Below are 24031 nucleotides of genomic sequence, written 5' to 3'. Positions count from 1 at the left end.
TACAGGTACCATATGCAGGCTCCCACTGCAATGACATCATCTGGAACTTCTCCTCATCTGTTTCTACATCCAGACTGGAAAGATATTGCTTCACTTTCCTTGCCATTTGGGCATCTTCGTACAGCTTCTTAGCATTAAGCAGAGAGCTACGGCGTGCCTTTTTTTTGTGAGCACCTCCCTGAACATCCAGCATGTTTGAATTTGTGCTGCCTTGACTCAGTGACCTGTAAGAAGATGGAGATCACCATAAGGGGCTGTAAAGATGAAAATTAACTATGGCAGATTGAAGATTAAAAGAATTCTGTTCTGTTAATGCAACTGCATGCTGATGCAAATGAGTTAAAAGATGAAGAGCATTAATGCAAAGTAATATGGCACATATGGCAACATTCTGAGTTTTCAGATTCAGCAAAGTTCAGAATTCAAAAGAATAAGTTAACAATTCCCCCTAAAGCAACAAATTCCATCAGACCTGTGTTTGGTGCCTTTGCAACCCATGGCACAACTGTGACAAGTATAAGCATTCCTTTGGCCCTATGGCCATCCACACTCTGAACATATGGCGAGAGCCTAGTTCAGGACAAGTCCACCTTGAGCCAGATCTCTGCACCAGGATTTTTCAGCAGGGGAGTTTCTAGAGCAGCTTTGCTTGTACGTGCTGCTTTGGACATGCTATCGCCATCACCATTCCTGTATATAGCTGGCCCATTCCAAGCATGCTCACCGATTTTACCAGTAACCAGATTTTGATGAAAATTCAAATAGAACAACCGGTAAGAAAAATAACACCATTTATACTCAATTCAATATAGTCAGAGATCAGAAATGCAATAAAAAGCTACTCAATGCTTCCACTCACATATGAAATGGTTGGGCAATATGTGGCTTCTGGACTGGGGATATGGGATCTTTCTTTTGCAATGCCTCTAAATGTGATGAAACTACAAGCTGGATAGGAAAAACTACAATTGAAACAAGCTATAGCTTCACATCCAACTGTACTCTTTATGGCAGACTTCTTTCTACAATAACCACATCTAGAGCCACTGGAAAACAGGAACTGCAATGCTATTTGTCCTGTGTAACAAGGATAGCAAACACAAGGTTCTAGACAACTTTTATTTTAAAGGCAGTTGCCATTCTAAAATAATAAAGGTATCTATGGCTCTTCTAAGTTAACCTCCCAATTACCCAAAGATATTCTAAATACACATACCACAACCATACAACAATTTGTTTTTTTCTGTGCTCACATATCCCGTTTAAAACAAACAACTAAAATCCTAATGTTTTCATTGTAAATTAAGTGAAATCAAGTTGTAAAAAATGTTACTTTTCTTTTGCAATTTTAAGATCTTTAAAAGAGTGTGTCTTACATTTGATGGCAACTTTCAATTGTTACTGGTCAGGCAGAAACTGTGATGTGGTTGTTGCTACTTACATACGCAGAAACTCCTAAACTTTCAGAGTGGTTTGGAAAAAATCCAATGGCATTAGTGAATTACTCCCTTAACCTCCAGGAACCAAATGATTATAAGGATGTAGTGAACCTAACAAGTTCAATAACATTCCCAAAGCAGGTGTCAAAAGGATGTTAGCCCTAAATATCTGCAAAGCCAACCTAAGAGCCCAGCACCAGCAGCTTTTTGTTCTTTTATGGCTTGTTTTAAGAAGTGTGGCATTACCAACATATTTGACAGCACAAAAGGCAATACTGTGTGAGGAAAAAAAAACCCCAGAAACTAATAACTCTAAAGGTGATTCAGAAAATTCATATTCTAAATACGAAGAAGTTTTAGAAAGACCTAAACCAATTTATATTTTATATTTTCCTTTTTATGAATGCAAAAAGGTGTTATGTGATAAAAACACATACCTAAGTTTATATAAGAGCTCTTTTAACAAGTATAAAGTTAAAAAATTCTCAGTGTTAAGAAGGTACTGCAGTGATTTTTCTTCGTGGTACATAAAACAACAGTGATCCCAACAACTGATGATGTCTCAGATTCAAAGAAATGCAGTAAAATCAAGTCCCAACATTTAGGAGCAAATTTGAATACAAGTATTTAATAATTTTATGTAAGTTGATATAAAAAAGTGTCCAGAAATCTAGGATACATACAAAATTTTAATAAGTGAAAATATCATGATAAATGGCAATGTCTTCTGAGCTACTTTCAAAATGCTTTGATGTAAAAACAAAAATATCTAGTGCCTGCAAACATCATACAAAGCAACCCTAAAGCTGAATAAGCAGTGAATGTGTTACATAAGTCATTCAAACACCCCAAAATCCCCACTAAGATATACTGTTCAAGTATTCTTCTTCATAACAGTAACGTTAGGAATCAATTTCTATCTTCAATGAGAAGAACCAGAGAAGACCAAGACATAAATGTAAAGTATAGAAGAAAACACAGGAGAAACACAGAGAAGGAAGAAAGCAGAAGGGAATTCAAGTTCACCAAGCTTCAACAGAAAGCAAAAGACCACAAATAAGACAAGACTCAAAGTAAGTGGCTCACAAAAAATCCTTCTTATATGTAATATAAAAGCATCTAACGTCATGATTCACTATAATCTTAAAAGAGCAAAATTCTTCTTATTTAATCCCCTCATCCACAAAACCCATCTTTTTCTTCAACTAAAAATGAAAGGACCAGATAGATGATTTATAAGATCCCAAACATTCTATGATTCTACATGGATACCTAGCTATCTATTACAGATCTGTAAGCAGAGATCTGAACCTACTTGAACAACAAAAGGTGTTGTTAGTTCTGATTCTATTTCAGTTTTAAGAGAGATAAGGGAGTCTTTAATTAAATTGGTAGGAATTTAAAACTCAATGCTATATGTCTCATGGTATTAGTGGATCTGAACAATTAAAATCATCCTCTATTTCAATTATTTACTAACTCAATATTACAGTATCGTTTGGATAAAGGCTGCACCCTTTTGGAAAACTGATGGAAAAATGTAACCTTTATAAACAACCCTTTTACCCATTTTAATATACTTAAACATTTATTTTTATAAAATATGGCATGTGAATAAAAGAAAATAGTGTGGACTCTGGAATCAGACTACCACCATTAGTGAATCAGAATCCACCATTAGTGAGCTCTAGGAATTTGGGCAACTCTATCTTCCCCATCTGTACCATGGGAATAACATTACCTATTTCATAGAGTGGCTGGAGAATTAAATAATTCATATAAAGTGCACAGAGAAGTATATGGCACATAGGAAGCACACAACAAATATATGCTGTCATCATCATCATCTAACTGACCCTGCTAAATAAAATCTAAAAGGGACTTTATGGGACGTCAACAATGGAAAAGTAAAGGGAAAAAAAAGCTAGTTCTAACACTATTTTAACCTTGTTAGCAAAAGGCATTTATTTGTCAGGAATGTAGGTTGACAGGGTTAATAGAACACATGCTATTTTACGTGCGTGCATTAATGAAAAGGATGCAGTATATGTTAACAGTTAACAACCTTCATTCCACTTGCATTCATCTCTACACTTACCCCAGACTCCGCCACCTCTTCTTCCTGTAAGCAAGAGCCACAAACATTGAAGCATATGTTTGAATAGGAAAGCACAGAAAAAAGACAACAGTCGTGAGTCAGAGAAACTATGGAGACAGAACAGAAAAATTTTACTAGAAAAAAATGGTAGCTTAACAGTAAAATGACTTTAATGGAATACAAGGGGGTAAAATGAATTATGATATGTACTGAAAGCCAAAAAACTCCACACCATTTAAAAGTATGCTTTTAGACCAATTATATTTTTAATACCTAATTCATTTAGAGGCTTATGTTAATAAGAAGCTTAAGGGAAAACATTTACTATGAATTTTGAATTCAAAGTTTTCAGGGAAACCTTAAATTAAGGAATATGATCTTTTGAACTTTTTTTTTTAAAAAGGATTTTTGAGCCATACATTTAAGCGAGGATGAAATTACAAGAAACAAAGATTTATAATTTTGTTTAAGTGCAGGAATTTCTCTTACAATGTGTATTAACAAGAAATTTTGACAAGCAAATCCAACTTAAAATGTAAGTACAAACATATCATCAAAATCTTTATGATCCTGTATCTCCTTACACTACAATTGGGCTGAATCAAGATTCTTTTTAAAACTTTTATTCTCATTTATTTTTCTGCCCTTTCCTCCCAGTCCCAACTGGTCTCATTATATCCCTGGCTTGTATCCAATAAGCTCCAGCTCTGGCCAGCCCAAAATTCTGTTTTTCAGTTAGCACACTGACTACTGTTAAAATAAAAGGGGTTACTTTGTCTACACAAGATATTATACACCACCAAACTGGACAATTACTTGCTTAAAGAAAGCTAGTACATTTCAGTACTAGCTGACAAATACAATTGATTCAGGAAAACTTCAGTCTAATCCTATTATGTTTTATTTTTTCCTATACTGCACTCTACTCTAGCCTAGGCCATTCCCAAGGAAACAGCCAAGTTTACTGATTTCATCCTCAGTTTCTTCCTCCTTTGCTCATTTCTGAGGCATTGTACTTAAAATATTATCAACTGGTCTGGCAGGCTCACAAAGTCATTATCGTCTTGAGGAATGAGGGTGCTAAAATACATGAGTAGATGGATGTCTGTGTAAGACAACAGGGCGTGGTGGGGCCACTGTACAGGGACATATAACAAAAACAAAAACTTAAAAACAAAGAAACAAACAAATCCTCCAGGTCTGCTTTGGTCCCTGGTTTGTACTATTTTCTGCTTCTACACTGCTGAGCAATGATACCCCTCATTACATGTAGTGATTCTCAGGGACAGAAGTGGGATGGGTTGGGAAGAGGAGATATGATATACCCCTTCCTCGATACTTTGAGAATTTCTACACTAGAGCAACGATCAGGTCAACTACTTATAAAAACAAAGACTCCTGAACAGTGATTTAGACAAAACAAAACAAAAATAAAAAAACCAATCCTGACACACACTGATTCTGTTTGGTTACAAAAACTCCATCTCTAACTTTAAAAAAACCAAGTATTTTTGTTTCCTTAGTAGGCTATATTTCTTTCAAGCCACAAGAATTGTGTCTGTCTGGGTAAACATTTCATTTTTAAAGCTCTTAGGTACTGAAGCTATACACAAAGGCCCAGAAGAAAATCAGACCAAAAATGAAAACCCTAATATCTTTTTACCCTAAAAATTACAGAAATTACTGGGAACAGCTTGACAACATACTTTATGTTTTATATAATTTGAGAAGGCATTTGTTATTACATTAAAAATGAATTTTAAAAAGCATTCTTAGGGCCTCCCTGGTGGCGCAGTGGTTGAGAGTCCGCCTGCCGATGCAGGGGATACGGGTTCGTGCCCCGGTCTGGGAGGATCCCATATGCCGCGGAGCGGCTGGGCCCGTGAGCCATGGCCGCTGGGCCTGCGCGTCCGGAGCCTGTGCTCCGCAACGGGAGAGGCCACAACAGTGAGAGGCCCGCATACCGCAAAAAAAAAAAAAAAAAAAAAAAAAAAAAGCATTCTTAGAAGATCAAGTTAATATTGAATGCAGTTTTTATTTCATTTTTATTAAAGAGGGAGCATCCTTAAATTTGCACTTTCTAAACTGCGTTAAAGAATTTACATACAAATAAACAGCAGTACCATGACTTGAAACCAAGGAATATATTTTAGAAGAATAAAGTAGAATTTAGGCAGAAATAGAACTTTAAAAATATTCAATAAAAATAAAAGACATATTCAGTAAAAATAAAAGACTAATACTTCATACATTTGGTTAGAAACCAGATGTAAGCATCTGTCCTCTGTGATAACTTCAGTAAAGATCAGCAACTTACTTACATTTAAGTTACATGACATTTTAATTAACAATAACAATACAGAACTATCCATGTACTCAAAAAAGTAATAGAGAACTAGGGATCAAATCTCAGCAATTTATGTAATCCTGGACACATTACCTAACTGCCCTGAGCTTCAGTTTCTTCATATGTAAAAGGCAGGCCAATACTACTACCAACTTTTAAAGGTTATAGTGACAAACGATTACTTGAGAGTGACATCTGTAAAGCACTTAGTACACTGCGTAACAAATGGCAGATGGTCAATAAATGAAAACTATTATATCATGCTCATTGCCACTCTGTAACACTTACACACTTCAAAGACATACCTCTGTCGGAACATCATAGCTGGGTCCATGTTAGCAGAAGTCATTCGAACAACTTGACGAATTTCCTTGGCAATCATTCTGAGCTTCTCAAAATTTACTAAACCATCTACTTTGGAATCATTTCCTATAGAATAAAAGTAACTTTTTTTAACTTCCAAAATTAAAAGATCTATATAAAGGTAGCAGAAGTCAAGTTATTACTGTTGGAGGCACAAATGAGAACCTTCTTTATCAAACTGTCACTTTTGTTTTCAAGAACTGATAAACCCATAGATGGTTTAATCCTGCTCCCAGGGAATGAGCTAATGGGAGAAATTCTATTCCTACGGAAGTAATGATTATGATTATTAGAAAGTGAGAAACTGCATAGCTTCTAAAAGCCATTTCATTATGTGGTAGGCACACCTAGTAAAAAATACAGCTCCTCAAATCTAATTCTCCAGATGCCCAGCCAACTCTCAGGCAAGTACGTGCATCTGTTTTATTGGGCAGCAGAGGAGAGCACTTGAAAACTTAGGTTTTAGCCAGAGGTCACAAAGAGTGACCTTTGGTTTAACTAATCCAGTAAGGTTTCTATGGTTTACAGTACTTTAAAAAAATGTAAAATGAGCTGTCAACACTTAAGAAGTGGAAGACATCCCAAGAAAGCAAGAATTTCTGACTTCTCTCGAAGAAAAAAAGTGGGGTGGGTAGGTGGCGGATTAAATAATAAGTATTGATATGTCTGTTTACCAAGTGGTAATAATTAGTTAAAATTAAGAGGTGGCTGGCTCGTAGGGGTAGACATCTTCTAGTCTGCCATGCATCTTCTCTTCCCCAGGATTTGAATTTACAATCATGACTTTAATCATTAAACACAAATTTGCTTGTTCATAAGTTCTATGGTTTTTGTTTCTGTTTCACCAAGTAGTTCTCTGAGGAAAAAAACTCATACACCTCTCAAAATGGTCTACTTTTCTTTGACGAGAACAGGAATGAGACCAGACTTAGCCCATATGTTGGCTTACCCAGTTCAAACTACAAGGCAAAAAATTATATGTTCAAAGGGTAATCTGTCTTTTTCTCACACCTGTCTTTAACAGTTGGTGTGACCCTATTTATTTTCCACATAGCCCCCGAGGTGTCTGTGCAATTCCAAGTCCCTGAAGCCAAGTTTGAGAACCACATGGGTCTGGAACACACAGTGGGCTCCCTTTTTGTAGTAAATGGCACCTATCCATTGGACATATAAATGGTTCAGGGTCTCAACATGAGTTGAAAACAAAATGATAACCCAAAATACTTTCAAGTCACATAAACATGTTTTGAGGGAGCATGTCAGAAAAATATACTTGAAGCCTATAATGATATTTTCTTATGAAAAAGGAGTGATAATGAAAGTGGGGGCAGTACAACTAGTTAATTGGCACAACACGTCTGCTAAGAACAGTTAGAAAAGTTGGACAAAATAGAAAAAAAATGTTTTAAGTAATCAAAAAACTATCAAGGCTGTGAAGATCTGAAGCAATAATGAAGATCTGTGGCAAGTTAGCATTTCCCAGTGCTTGACCCAGCATCTGCTGATTTTAGAAAAGTGGATGATGAGCTGAAAAACTGAGTAGTGGCACCATGACCTTTGAAGTTAGAGAAGAACAACCTAAGTCTAGATAAATCTTCAATGTTTTGGGTTGGGATTTTGAAGGCCTATAATATAACCTCAGACTAAAGATACACTAAATGTAGACTGGGATAAAAGTTGAGTGTTAAATTATCTCAAAATATGAAAATGGTTTAAGGTGATTTTTGGATTGCTAGCGCCCCTAGCTGCCTGGCAGAAGCAAGCTTTAATTCTCTCTGGAGGAATGTAATATTGTCTGAAACCCTAGATTATTTCCGTAATTTCTTCATACACAACATCCATTTGGTCAAAAATAACCAGGTACATCAGGAGAAAATTCAATATGATTGAAATGCAAGGAAAAAAAAAAGGACAACAAAAAGACTCATAAAGGATCTAGATTATGGAGTTATTGGAGATAAACATAATAGTAACTGGTAAATATGTGCAAGGTTATAAAAAACAACACTGAAAACTTTGGCAGAGAACATGAAGATAAAAAATGAATTTAAATTGTAAAACTGGAAAAAAAAACCCAATAACTGAAATAAGGAATTTGCTGCTGGATTTAACAGTAAATTAGACATAGTTGAAGAAATGATTTAAAAATTGGACATTAAGCTGGGAGAAAATTCCAGAATGAATAAAAATATCCACGTCAGAGAAAACCAAATGCTGCACCTAGTCACATCATAGCAAAACTAGAGAAAAACAGAGATAGAGAGAAGAGAAAATGATAAAGCAGCTATTAGAAAAAGGGTAGATTATTGTCAAAGGAACAACAAATAAGACTGACACTTGATTTCTCAACAATAACAATGGAAGCCAGGAGACAGTTTTGCTATCTCAAAATGTTGAAAGGTAAGTGGCAACCAAAGTTATGCCTTAAGAATGAATATTAATTAAAGACATTTTTCAAATAAACAAAAAGTAAGAGATTTCATCACCAGCAGACTTGCGCATAAGGGAATAATAATCAGTGTTCTACAGGAGAAAAAAACCCCAACCATATGAAAACTTTGAAATGCAGGAACAGTAACAATATCATCATGCAGGTAAAGCTAAATAAATACTGACTTTAGTAAACAACAATAGTATCGTGTGGCATTTAAAGGCATGGAAACAACTGTATATGACGGGAGGTAAGTAAATGGGAATTTAAATGGTCTAACTTCTTGCACTGCCTGACACACAGGAAAGTACTAATGAGTATTACTTGAATTAATATCAACAAGTATAAATATATTGGGTTGGCCAAAAGGTTCCTTTGGTTTTTAAGTAAAACTAAAACACATTTTTCATTTTCACCAAGAACTTTATTGAACAACGTATGCACCTTTTTGTTCCACTACCTTCTGCCATTTTCCAGGTAACTTCACAATTCCATCTTCCCAAAACTTTTTATCTCTTTGAGAAAAGAACTGTTCCAGGTGCCTTTTACAGTCTTCCAGGAAATGGAAATTTTTTCCATTAAGAGAATTTTGTAAAGACGGAAATAAATGGAAATCCAAAAGTGCAATCTCTGGTGAATATGGCAGATGAATCAGAACTTCCCAGCCAAGCTGTAACAGTTCTTGCTTGGTCATAAAAGAAACATGCGGTCTTCCATTATCCTGATAGAAGATTATGCATTTTCTGTTGACTAATTCTGAATGCTTTAGGTCGAGTGCCGCTTTCAGTTGGTCTAATTGGGAGCAGTACTTGTTAGAATTAATCATTGGGTTTTCTGGAAGGAGTTCATAATAGAAGACTCACTCCCTTCCAATCCCACCATATACACAACGTCCATCACCTTCTTTGGATGAAGATCGGCCTTTGGTGTGGTTGGTGGTGGTTCATTTCGCTTGCCCCACGATCTCTTCTGTTCCACATTATTGTGCAGTAATCCACTTTTCATCACAGGTCACAATTTGTTTTAAAAACGAAACGTTTTCGTTACGTTTAAGTATAGAATCACATGCAGAAATATGTTCAAGAAGGTTTTTTTTCGCTTAACTTATGTGGAACCCAAACATTAAAGCAATTAACATACAAAGCTGGTGCAAATGATTTTCAATGCTTGATTTGGGTATTTTGAGTATGTTGGCTATCTCCAGCATGGTATAATGTTGATTGTTCTCAATTAATGTTTCAATTTGATTGCTATCAACTTCAACTGGTCTACCTGACCGTGGAGCAATGTCCAGCGAGAAATCTCCAGCACGAAACTTCACAAACCACTTTTGACACGTTCAAGCAGTCACAGCACCTGCTCCATACACCACACAAATCCTTTTGTGTGTTTCAGTTTCATTTTTACGTTTCTTTAAATAATAAAATATAATATGCCAAAAATGTTGTTTTTCTTTTATCTTCAATATTAAAATGGCTACACAAAAATCCACCAATTTTGATAAGTTTTTAAAAAATGCACACTGACATGACACCTGTCACGATACAATCTAACAAAATTGTTTCGAATGAAGTGAAAGACAACTAAGAGCTACTAGAGCCACCTTACAGAAAAAACCGAACGAACTTTTTGGCCAATCCAGTATAATGTCTAGTGTAACACTAGAAAATTAGTAAAACATTCTATAGTCAGCAAGTTAATGGAGGACAAATACCATTCACAAAAATCAATTAAGGGGATTGCAGATAAACCACATGGCAAAAGGTTAATAAATTAAGTTTTTAAAACTAAGAACTTACTGTTCATCAAAAGACATCCTTAAGAGAGTCAAAAGGCAAGTCATGCTATATACAGGACTTACACAAAATTCTTAAAAAGTATATTAGAAAAACAGAACCTTATAAAAAATAAGCAGGACACTGAACTGATAATTGTCAAAAGAGGACGAATAAATATACAAAAGGGTGTTCAGCCTCATTAGTAATCAGAGAAATGCAAAATAAACCACATCAAGATACAATTACACACCTACTGGACTGGGTAAAAATAAAAAGGATCAATTTATCACGTGTTGGTGAGAATGAGGAACAACAAGAACGCTAATAACACTGCCAGTGTTCCACTTTAGTAGATTAACCTCAAACTGCTTTCCAAAGTTGATTATATGAATATCAGGACCCATAAATTTCACTGTGAATTATACTGAACAAAAATGCACGTGCGCTACGAGATATGTGAAAGAATATTCATAGCAGCATTATTTGTAAACAGTGGAAACTATCAAATGCTCATCAATGGATTGGATGAATCCACTGTATTGCATTTATGTAATGGAATGAATGCTAAATAGTTTTCAAAATGAAGTACAGTTACACTCAAAAACACGGAAGAATCTCATCTCAAAAGTCTAATGTTGACCAAAATAATCCAGAAGCTAAACCAAAACTAAAAAAATAAACATACTCTGTGATTATATAAAGTTCAAGAACAGGTGAAACTAAACCACAGTATTAGAAGTCAAGATCCTAGTTATCTTTGGGGAAGATAAAGGTGGTAACTAGGAAAGGGCATGAGTGGGGGTGCTGGGAGGTAAGCAATATTTTATTTCTTTGGATGTTGGTTGCATGGGTGTTTGCTTTGTCATAATTCATTGAGTTGTTTACTTGTTCTGGGTACTTTTCTGTATGTGTTTAGTAATTAAAAAATGAAGTTGGAAGGAAAAATATTACTAAACAAAACAATAAATAAGATCAAAAAGTCTGATCTTGGTTGTAAGTCAACTTTAAGTTTGAATGCATTGGGTAAACATCTACATTTGTTCTTATCAATAATGTAGGTTTTGGTTCCTAAGATTTGCTGCATTTGACTGGGTAAAGCTTTAGTGACTTTTAATCAATAGACTGGAAAATACATTAAATACATCACAATTATGGAGAATTAGCTGAAGCTAAATACGCTAATTTTCAAATAACTTTTAAATACCTTCATGTAGAAATGTCATATCTTTCTTGACAACGGGGAAGAGTGGAATAATTGGAGGCTGCATGCTTTGACTACTAAGAATATTTCTATATTTTGCCATGTTTCTAGATGGATCAAAAAGGTCTTGTAGATCTTGGAGGTGTTTCTCATACTTGCTTGGTAACTTTTCCCAAGTACCTCTGAGTCGTGCTACAGATGCCAGGTTCAAGCCACTGCCAAAGATGAGAATAAAAACATTAGAAAGGGACTTGTGGGAGAGAAAGGATTCAGGTCAGGAAAGTGTATAAACCAATCTTTTCTAATAAAGGTAAAATAAGCAGGGACAAATTTCAATGTGTTGAAATAAACAGGAGAACCATGAAAAAATAAATAAATAAAAGGGACTCCTTGATCTTAAGGAAAACTTCCTTCAAAGGAACTACATTACTTGCCTATGGCTGTATACCTATAGCCTTTATTTTGTAGTCTGCATGTAAATCACAAATTTAGTAATTCCATAAAATAGGCATTTAACTTAAAAATAAACTTCAAGGGCTTCCCTGGTGGCGCAGTGGTTGAGTCCGCTTGCCGATGCAGGGTACACGGGTTCGTGCCCCGGTCCGGGAAGATCCCACATGCCGCAGAGCGGCTGGTCCCGTGAGCCATGGCCGCTGAGCCTGCGCGTCTGGAGCCTGTGCTCCGCAGCGGGAGAGGCCACAACAGTGAGAGGCCCGCGTACCGCAAAAAAAATAAAAATTAAAAAATTAAATAAATAAACTTCAAGTATCACAATGTTTTGTTATTTGCTTAGAAATAACTTTATGGACACATTATCTATTTGAAAGTGGTGTAAGTAATAACAAGCGTTATATAAGAAGGCAAGTTCTGGGGCTGAAAACCTTCTTTCCTTGAGATTTTGGCCACTCATGTCCCTGATTCCAATACTTCCATATCCCTAGATTCTAATTCTGTTGTCCCTCAGGCCTTCGTATATTCAATGTCTCCTCTCTATAGGATTTTAAACAAACTCAGATAGTCCTAACTTTAAAAATAATGCATGCCAATTAGGCTACGACTCCTCCTCCCTATCCCTTACCTCTATACTGCCAACTCATAGGTATGCTGCTGAATGAATAGTGCAATTTTCTTACCAGTTAATCCCTCTTTGGTTCTCAGCCACCTGACTTTTACCAATACTATGGTATTTAAAATGTTCTCTTGACTTCTGATTTTAAAGTGTGGAGTTAAGGTATCTTTGTTTCCTCTGCTTCTCAGAAATCATCCCAAACAACTACAAGGATGAATAACAGGAATGCAAATTTCATCTCCACCAAAACTAAGAGATATCTGTAACTCCTAAACACATTAGAAAGGCTGTCAAAAAATAGTCAAGGTCAACTTTGAGTATGCAAAATACTGAAAAAGAATGCCTGCAGCTGAAGATGTCAATGAAAGCTGGTAAAGCACAGCTCTCTGAAGCAGGTAACTCACCCAGAAGGCAAACCAGGAATCCCCTATTTGGAACAACACAACAGAGTCCATAGGCTGACAGAATTCGGAGGGGGCTGGACTCTGTTCTTTACCAGAGAGTGTCAGGGAAAGTAAGATTAACACAGTACACACAGTGATATAACATCTTGGCAAGAAGGAATTTAACAGTGACACAAGAAAGAAGGGAGAAACTGAGTTGTAAGCAGGCATAAAACTGCCAATTTTCATTTGCTGGAGAGAAGTAAAGGGTAAAACTATTCACATACAAGCTCTATTTCTGCTAGCCTGGGACACTGCCCTGGCTTTTCTCCCATGTGAATCTCCTGCAGATAGATGGTATAGGAAAACTCATGTCATTCAAAAAGAAGGAATGAATGCCAGACCTATAACATGCTGCTACAAGGAAAAACAAAGACTTAAAGATCATAAAGCAGGAAAATGTTCCTACAATACAATAAAAACTGGGACTAATGACTCCAGCCATGATTTCAAATGAACTAATAAAGTAAACAAAGAGTAATGAAGTGATATAAGAGTTTAGGGAAAAAATATATAAGTTGATAAAAAGTTAAGTAAAGTTTAGAAAAGAATGGAAGAAAAAATGCAACCAACAGAGAAATGAAGGCAACACTGGAACCTACATAAAGAAAAAAAAGACACTGCTAAAACCTTAGGCAAGTGACTTAAAAGATAGGATAAACAAAAGCAATCAATGGAAATGGACAGAGCTGAAAAGAACAAGAGAGAAAATAATGGATATGGAAGACAAAGGAGATCTAAAAAATATATAATTGGTATCCTTGAAGAAGGAAACGAAAATAATGGAACTGAAAAAATATTCAAAAGTACAATTTGAGAAAACGATTCAGAAACAAAAGAACTGAATCTATAGAATAGATACCACAGTTCCAGAGAACCTGATACAAAATTAAATGAGATGTGGAAACACCCATTTAAAGGTAAATGACTTCAGAGATAAGGAAATAACATGGAGAGTAAACTCAGAAATTTGAACAACTATATAAAATGCTAGTTGTAGAGCCATTATCTATGAGGTTCCCAAGAAATTACATGTTAGACAAGAATTTTAAAGGCAGATAAACTGACACTGAAGTTCAAAGGCAACAGAAAAACACTCTGAATATGCTCAGGATATATAATTCCCATAAGCCCTTGTGCAAGAAATGACTAGAAAACAAACTTCAACCAGGAGATGACTGGAGAGAGTGATGTCAGCATTATACTGTCATAAGATGACCCTCATTTTACCCCCTGCCCCAACAATGAAAATTCAGCATCTATCCATGAACAGTAAGTAGTGCCTCTGTGGGAGTTGTGAGACCCAGAATCACAGACCAAGGGACCTGAGAGGAGTCTCACCCACTGGTGTACTGGGTAACAAGCAGGCAGATTTGGGTACTGGCTGTAGAACCTACAGGAGACTATGAAATGGCTCTGGCCTCTCTTAGCTGTGGTCTGGGAACACATGGAGAACACTGACTTGGGTGGTCAGCTACAGACAAGAGAGCCTTTGTGAAGTCCAGGTTTCCATAGGAGAAGTTCAAGCACTCTGCTGGAATATAACAGAACAGAAAAAAAGAGTGCAGATGCACTGGAATAGAAATAGCTTGACTTTGCTGGCATCAAGGAAAGCATAGCTTAAGCCTAAACTAGACGGCCCATGATTTCTCCCACAGGGGAAAGGGAGAGCCAGTGAGTGAATGCTTGGCTACCCTAGCAGCGTAGGATGCTGCCAAAGACACTCATTCTGTCTTGTAGCATCCAGAGCACTAAAGTGGGAGCTCCATGACTTGGGGGAGGGAACAGATCAGAAGAGCAGCATATAAGATTCCAAGAGGTATTAAAGGGATGCATTTCCTGCTAAATGCTTCTGGATTCCAACAGGAAGTCCATCCAGGAGCCACAGGGAGAACCTCACTTGTAAACCCCCCAACGTACCCAAGAGCACCTGCAGCTCAACCTGCACAAACCCACACCTCCCCCCACTCTGCTACTGGCTCCTTGTGCAAGGTCCCAAGAGAAAGCTCTGGTAGAGAGGAAACACACACAGGAAACAGGCCAGAGTCTGTGGGTAAAGAAGAAACCACAAACCTGAGCTGTAGCACTACCTTTAGGAAAACAAAAGAGACACTATCAGCAGCTGACATAGTACATCCTAGGATACAGAGAAGACATACGAGCTTCAGAATTCTGCCACAAGAGGGAAAAGAAGCATGGAGCAGATGTATCCACACAATGCCTGAGAAAGCCTCAGAATCTATCAATATATCAAGAATGATGAAAGGTTTTTTATCTGAAGGCAACTCATAAAACTCAGAGAAGGTGAATGGTATTTCAAATGCAAAAAGAGCAATGCAAAACTCCAAGTAACATGAAAAGTGAAGGAAACACGACATCACCAAAAGTTCACAGTAATCTTCCAGTAATCAAACCCAAAGACATGGCGATCTATAATTTACCTAACAAAGAATTCAAAATAGGTGTTCTAAGAAAACTCAATCAGCTATAAGAAAACAAAGACAATTCAACGAAATCAGGAAAACTATATGATCCAAATGAGAAATTTAAAAAAGATATAGACATCACAAGAAAGAACCAAATGAATATTCTGGAGCTGAAGAATTCAGTGAATGAAATGAAAAAATGCACTAGAGAGCATCAACATCCAGTAGACCAAAGAGAAGGAAAAATCAATGAGATAGAGGACAGGAACTTTGAAATAACTCAGTCTGAGGAGAAAAAAGAATGAAGAAAGTTGGGAAACCATAAAAAAAAAAAAGCCACAATATACAAACCACTGGAGTTCCAGAGGGAGAAGTAAGGGAAAAGGGGGCAAAAAGACTATTTAAAGAAGTATGGCTAAGAACTTCCCAAACCTGGCAAGAGATCTAGACATCCAAGCTCACGAAGCTAATTGGTCACTCCATTATTTCGATCTAAAACAACTTTCTCCAAGACACATTATAATAAAGGCAGCAAGAGAAAAAAAAGATTGTAACTTACAAAGGAAACCCCACTAGGCTATCAGCAGATTTCTTAGCAGAAACCTTACAGGCCAGGAGAGAGTGGTCTAACAGTCAAGATTACTCTGTCTGGCAAAGTTATCCTAGAGGAATGGAGGTCTTTCCCAGAAAAACAAGAGCTGAGAAACTCACCATCACTAGATGTGCCTTATAAGAAATGCTAAAAGAAGTTCTTCAAATGAAATGAAATGATGCTAACTAGTAACATGAAAACATATAAAAATATACAACACTCTGATAAAGGTAAGTATACAGTGAAATTTAAAAAACTCTCAACACTGAAATATGATGGGATGTTAACTAGAGTATAATGGTTAAAGGACAAGAGTGTCAAAAATAACTCTAGCTACTACGATTTGTGAATGAATACACAATATAAAAAGGCAAATTGTGACATTATAAACATAAAAGAGGGGGTAGAGTTTTGTATGTCACTGAAATTTTATCAGTGTCAAATAGACTGTTATATCTATAAGATGCTTCATGTAAGTCTCATGGTAACCACAAAGCAAAAACCTATAGTGGACTCACAAAAGATGAAAAGGGAATCAGAGCATACCACCATGGAAAAGCACCAATTCACAAAGGAACACAGCAACAGAGTCAAAAAGTTAACAAGGGAATTATAAAACGTCCAGAAAACAGTTAGATGGCAGTGGTTAAGTCCTTACATATCAATAATTACTCTAAAGGTAAATGGACTGAATTTTCCAATCCAATGGCACAGTTACTGGTGGATAAAAAAAAAACAGATCTCACTATATACTGCCTACTCAACTCAGCCTAAAGGATACAGACAGGCTCAAAGTGAATGGATGGAAAAAGATATTCCATGCAAGTGGAAACCAAAAGAGAATAGAGTTATTTATGTCAGACAAAATAGACTTTAAGTCAAAAATGGTAATAAGAGACAAAGAAGGTCATTATATAATGATAAAGGGGTCAACCCAGCAAGAAGACATAACAATTGTAAATATGTATGCACCCAACAGCACAGCACCTAAGTATATTGAGCAAACACCAACAGATCTGAAGGGAGAAAAAAACAATACAGTAATAGCAGGGGACTTCAATACCCCACTGTTAGCAATGGATCAATCACCCAGACAAAAAAATCAACAAGGAAATGTTGGACCTGAACCATACTTTAGATCAATGGACCTACCAGATATATACAGGACATTCCATCCAACATCAGCAGAATACACATTCTTCTCAAGCATGCACAGAACATCTTCCAGGATAGGTCATGTAAGCCACAAAACAAGTCTTAGCAAATTTAAGAAGACCCAAATCATACCAAATATCTTTTCTGACTAGAGTGTGTGAAACAGTGAGAGGAAAAATGGAAAAATCTACAAGTATATGGAAATTAAGCAACACACCCCTGAACAACCAATGGGTCAAAGAAATCAAAGGGGAAATTTAAAAATGCCTCTAAACAAAGGAAAATGGATATACAACATACCAAAATTTGGTGGATGCTTCAAAAGCAGTTCCAAGACAGAAGTTTATAATGATAAATAATTATATTAACAAAGACCTCAAATAAATTACCTAACATATGTAACCAGAATTAGAAAAAGAAGAAACTAAGCCCCTTGGGAAATAACAAAAATCAAAGCAGAACTAAATAAGAGACCAGAAAAGCAATAGAAAAGATCAATGAAACTAAGAACAGGTTTTCTGAAATAATAAACAAAACTGACAAACCTTTAGCTAGACTTAAAAAAAGAGAAATAAATAAAATCTGTTATTTAATTCCAGCCATAAGTGATTGATTTGCCTGTGTCATCTCTGCTGAAAAGTCAATATATCCTTTATATTCTGTAATGTATTTTAATATAAAATGTAAGAATACAAAGCAATTAACTTTACATGAACTATCGAAAATGTATATAATAAAATGTTCTTCATAACAAAACAAACCTCCTAACCAAAGCAAAGCCTCTTAACCAAATCTCAGGCCTTTCTTATGCTCATCTTGGGGCTGCTGTCTACCACCCTCTCTCAAATCATTCTATTTCCTTGGCTTTAATGACACTATCAAAATTGTGCTCTCCTACTGTTTCTTGTATTGATCCTCTATTTCTCTGGCTGCACTCTCTTCTTTACCTCCACCCTGAGGATGGTCTCTAAGGTATGGTTTTTAGCCCTTTACCATTTTCTTTGGACACAGAGATCTCTTCTGGTGTCAATTTTTTTTTTAATGGAATACTCTGAAACTGAGACTATAACTCTCAGATTCTTTACTCCATGCTTCCTATACAAAGGGTTTCAATTTCTAGCCTTCTAAGTGTTTATCAATGGCATCTCTGTTCTCTTGTTTTAGACCCAGCTGTTAAAAACTGTGTGGTAATTCCTAAATTTCACAGATGAGAAACCGGTCTTCAGTTTTCCCTTGACATGTGAGAGGCAAGATTCAAGTACAGGTGCAGTTGATTCTAAAGGTCACGCTATTAATCTCTATTCAATACTTCCTCCACAGTGCCTAGTTCAATTGCATCCACTGGTAAATTTCATAAAGGAGTTTTCTATTACTATAACAGATCTATGATTAAAAAGTTCCTATAAAGATTCTAATTTTATCTGTGAGTATTAGGAACAAATCATAATTAATTTTTTGGAGGGTGTGCATAGATGGAATTAGTAAAGGTAGCTATTATGCTGCCATATACAAGCACATGGCCTTATAAATAGAACAAACTACTACTACCCTCCACCATTAAAATCAGACTTGCTTTAAGAGGAATCCCTCTGTTGGTCAGCATTGTGCTGGATGAGGGTCAGAAAATAAATTACCTAGACCTAGATTCTCATAATAAGTGAAGAGAAGGAAGAAGATTCCCAGGAGCTCATGTAACCATCCACACTTCCTGGGCTCATAAACTGAAGGATTTTTACAATTCTTATGGCCCAGCTTTTGTCTGAGTGGTAACACATTCACTGATACCTTGTATAGTCTGTGGGAAACAGGAAGAGGTCACCAAATGGCTGCCGTTGTTATTACTGTTGCTGCTGTTGTCACTTCAAGATAGCAGTTGTAAGTTAGTGCATTAATACCATTAATTTTTAGTGCATTAATTTTTCAGTGTCAAATCATGGTGAGGCAGGTACTGCCTGTTGCACAGAAGTCTGATGATAAAGACAGCTATTGGGCATACATCCAAGAGGGTATAATACCTCAAAGGGGGAGAAAGGAAGAAAATTGGGAAGGCAATCACCTATACTTACCAAAAAAATGTTTAAGTGACTGAAAGATGGAAGAAACAAAAAGAGAAAAAAACCAGTCTCACCAGAATGGAAAATATATTAAATCTAACAATATTTATATAAACACATATTAATTCAACTTTTCTTCTCCTAGCCATTTAATACCTAAGAAGAAAATCAGCTTCATGTCCAGTATCACGACAAAAACATAAAGAAATATTTATACAAATTTACCTTATTATTGCAAACATGGAATTGAAGTTCTTACATTCTCGACAATGAAGTGCAATTTTAATAAAATGTTTAATCATCTTCATTCGTTTGAGCTGATTTGATTCAGTTAAAATCTCTGAGGCCACCCAGAATGTCTCTTGGTTTACAATATCTTCAAATTCTTTCAAGTGAGTATTTCCTGTTTTTGAATCTAACTTAAAAAGGTCATCAATATATTCAGTAGGCTCAATATTACGAAATAAATCAAAGTCCCTCATTGACAGCTGAGTGGCCACCTCAATAGTACTGAGCTGCAGCATGGATAGTTGGCTTTCCTTAATTAGTTCTTGAGCATCTTCATCTGAACACAGGGTTTCTGTTTCCATGTTATTTTTTAAATAATACCTAAAAGGAAAAAAACTGTTTTTATAAGTGATTTCACATTTATAAGAACACTTTCCCTCTTTATCACTGTTATCAAAATATCACTATACTGTTAATAACTTTTTGCCAGAAAAGTTTTGCCAGACTTCCCTGGTGGCACAGTGGTTAAGGCTCCGCGCTCCCAATGCAGGGGGCATGGGTTCAATCCCTGGTCAGGGAACTAGATCCCACATGCGGCAACTAAGGAGGCCACCGCCTGCAACTAAGACCCAGTGCAACTAAATAATAAATAAATAAATATTTTTTTAAAAGATAAAATGGAAAATTAATATTTTAAATGAGAAGACTTTGAAGAAGTTTTCCTCTTATTCCACCATTTAACATCTATTATTTTAAAGTGTAAAAATAATGTTGATTATGCTGTGAACTTAATCATTTTAAGAAACTACTCACATGACGTGAAGAATCATGTGTATATTCTTAAGAACAAAAGCTTTGTGAGGGCTCTATAAGGATATAGGACACATAATAGGTACTATACAAATACTTGTTCATGGACAGCATGAATAAACTCCTGAATCAAGACTGTTCACGTCTCTACTCAGAAGTTGTTGCTGCACTCATTTCCTTCTTAACTCTAAATTTCCGAGAGAAGCAAAGAAGAATAAAACCCATAAAGAAGGGAAACTTCCACTAGTGATTTCTCCTTTGATAAATCCAAAACCTCATTCCAGCAAATGGCACTGACCAGTAACCATAAAAAAGGTCTTCATTTGCCTTTCACCTTTTTAGATGAACAATTTTATGGCACTTAAAAGCTAAGAGATGGGTTAAGTAAAGAATTCACAATTGGGAAATATACAGGGCTGTTGCCGCAGAAGAGGTTACGTATTGTATCACATGTAGTTTTTACTTCATTCTTTTCTAACATACAACTTGATCTAAGCCTAAGTTTGTGTCCATCTATGTTTTATTGTCAAGGAACTATATTTCTTTTTCTTCTGCCTTTAAACTGTGCACATGCCTAAGAGATTACCATAAATAAGTGTTGAAACTCATATTATAGATAATAAAATTATATCTAACATTTACAGTATGTTATGCTTATTAACTCATTTAATTCTCATAACATTCCTCTGAGGTAGGTTCCACTATTGTCATCCCACTTTATGATGAGAAAATTCAGGCACAGAGAAACTAAATAGCTTGCTCAAGGTCACAAAGCCAGACCAGGGATTTGAATTTGGGCAGTCTGGCTCCAGGGTCCATGCTCTTAACCACCATGTAAAGGCAGCAAAGCAGCATTAACCCACTCTTTCTTAACAGCAACCATGATGGATAGTCATTTTAAGGTTTCCAAGGATCTCATCCTACGTATGAATCTGGGCTCACTAAAAAGATTGCATTATTGTCAGAGAAAATCACCAGAGTAAAGAACAAATGTAGTACTAAAACTATCTTCTAGTTGATCAAATAATTTACAGAGCACATTAAAAACATTTTTTAAAAGTTTTCCTGTATATTCATAAAAGGAAAACTACTAAGAAAAAGAATTATGAAAACTATGACTTCTTCTGCCCAAAGTACATACTGGTCACTTAAAAAGCAAATTTATAAATTAACATATATACACTCATACATATAAAGATATGGATCATCTAGTTTCCCCCTCTAAAAAACAGGGATTGGACTACACCAGTGGTTTTAAGACTTCATTTTAGCAGGAGGGCTAAAATATTTTAGAACACTATCCTCCCTCTCCTTCTCCCACTTTTGGGTAGCACTTATTAGTGCTAACAGTCTAAGATTCTATTATATATAATTACAGAGACAACAGAAAGCTAACAAAAGAGAAATACATGTTAATTTCAGAGAGAACTCAGTGGACCTAAAAACATGATGTTCCTAATTAAAGTATCTCTTTTAGCATGGAATCTTCAAAAACACATGTAGAAATAAGTACATTCATTAATAAGCACATTCACCTTCCATTGAGCTGAATTCTATCAGCTAATTTGGAGAACTGGTCCGGAAGTCTTCTCTGTTTTATGACACCCTCAGGAGTAACAGAAACTTCACAGAGAGAATATGTGTCAGATGCACCAGTCAAACCAAATTCATGAATAGCTTGACAAACAACTTCTTTAGCTGTAGTATCTTTACAGATGATAATGTAGCAACTTTGTTGATCTGCTTTGAAAACTCTTATAACTTGATCAGGAATATCTGTATAAATACAAAAATATGTCCTGTTATTTTCCAGAAAATGGTTTTTAAACTCTTCAAAAAACAATTTGGAAGACAATGATCTTTCTGAACAGTAATATATACATCTCTGTTTCAGGAGGTTAAGAGAAATCATTGCTACATTTATTAATAAATAAATGTATCTTTTCAGATGACAAAATATTAATATATGTTCACAGGAAAACACCAAGAAAAAGATTAGAGTCATACTATGCATACGATTTGGAAGCCACAAAATTTTTGTTTATTATAAACATTTTTATGCCATTAAATATTCTTCAACAAAACATTTTTTAATAGAGGCACAGGACTTCACAATATGTATTTTATAATTTGAAATGATCCAAACCCTTAATCACAGACATTTACCTTGCATATCACTTTCCTTTATTATAAGTAACAGTATGATAAATAATTCCCCCCACCCCAAACTCTCCCTGTAGATAAACCTTTGCAGGCAAGCTGATTATTTCCTCAGGGAAAATCCAAAAAAAGAGAAATGCTGAGTTAGAGGGCATGCATATTGTTAAGGTTTTTGAAATATACTTCTGAACTGTTCTCCAGGACAGTTATAATATTTTATCATCCTAGCGTATAAAGAGAGCAATTTTAGTCACACTCTTATCAAAACTGTTTATTAAAACTTTTTTTTTCCATTTTGAAAGCCCTATTGCATTTCTGCCCTCCAAAAATGTGTCATTATTTTATGTTTCACTTTTTTGGTTACTGGTGAGACTCACTGGTTTAATGAACCATTATTATTCCTTTTTAAAAATACTTTTTGGTATTCTTCATGTTTTTTCCTACTGAATTATACTAAATACCAACACAGTCTACTATAAAGTGGCAAATGTCTTCTCAGATTTTATATTTATATACTTTAACACAGGAAAAATTTAAATATTCATGTGGTTAAATCTCAGTCTTTGCCTTTGTGATTTCTGCTATTAGTAAATAAGTCCTACTTTAAGATAAATGTTCATATATTATGTACATGTAAATAATGGTATTTTTCCCTCTTACTCTATCATATTTCTTTTTCTTCTTATATGGCATTGGCTAAAACTTCCTGAATAATGATCAATATGACAATAGTGGGCCAATTTTTTAATATAATTACATTTTTATTACATAATTTACTACATAATTAAAAATAATTAAGTGAAAAGAGATGTAACATGAAAAACTGTTAAATTTTTCCTTATGATAATAAATTGTTACAAAAATTTCTTTCATTTTAAATCAGGAAAAATGTATTATTGTGGATATTTTTGTCATGTGTGTAGTGGGGGTGGGCTGGGGATATTTTGGTGGCTTAAGTAATGGTATATTCTTTGCCTAGCATTACCTCCTTCTTAGCATTGTATACATTGTAAGATTAAGAGGAAAAGAAAAATTACAAATTTGTCTCAAAACCACCTGAGGTATAATCCTAGCTAAAGGAAAGAGAAGAATAATGAAATAGATGCGGGAGGAAATAATTTCACAGAATAAAGTATGCGGTGAGGCTGAGGACACAAAAAGACAGAGACTGACTCCCAGGACTGGAAGAGTCAACTGAATATACGTAAATACAATTCCAGGAAGAAGGATTCTTAGCCAACAGATATCTTGAGTGTTCTGGGTCTACTGTCAAATTGGAAGCAGAATACTTCATCTACTCAGGTCCCCTTCGTAAGATGCACGCACCAAACTGCCTTTTCTTAAGGTATGCAAAGATCTGAGTCACCAAACACCTCTTGTTGCTATTTCTTTGCAAATGAGTCAATCCTCAGCATGTTGCTGACATTGTCAGGTTTC

The 24031-nt window shown here is 35.6% G+C and overlaps 1 protein-coding gene across 6 annotated transcripts in view; it reads right to left on the bottom strand.

Annotated features, from left to right (window-relative positions):
* Positions 1-24031, bottom strand: part of RAPGEF6 (Rap guanine nucleotide exchange factor 6) — a gene marked incomplete at its 3' end in the record, with an annotated part of 221145 nt that overhangs the window by 22341 nt on the left and 174773 nt on the right. For 5 of the 6 annotated variants that reach the window (XM_082623744.1, XM_082623747.1, XM_082623748.1 and 2 more), the window contains 6 exons: positions 21970-22210; positions 19622-20005; positions 11661-11872; positions 6190-6313; positions 3538-3561; positions 4-224 (listed from right to left, as the gene is read on the bottom strand). In XM_082623744.1, coding sequence (XP_082479870.1) covers positions 4-224; positions 3538-3561; positions 6190-6313; positions 11661-11872; positions 19622-20005; positions 21970-22210 — 1206 coding nt within the window. The remainder of the gene's footprint in view (positions 1-3; positions 225-3537; positions 3562-6189; positions 6314-11660; positions 11873-19621; positions 20006-21969; positions 22211-24031) is intronic. The other variant, XM_082623745.1, reaches the window with a different exon arrangement.

This window comes from Mesoplodon mirus (genome assembly GCF_964341445.2).
Source record: "Mesoplodon mirus genome assembly, chromosome: 5".
Taxonomy (NCBI): domain Eukaryota; kingdom Metazoa; phylum Chordata; class Mammalia; order Artiodactyla; family Ziphiidae; genus Mesoplodon; species Mesoplodon mirus.
This window is presented reverse-complemented; position numbering and strand designations above follow the sequence as displayed.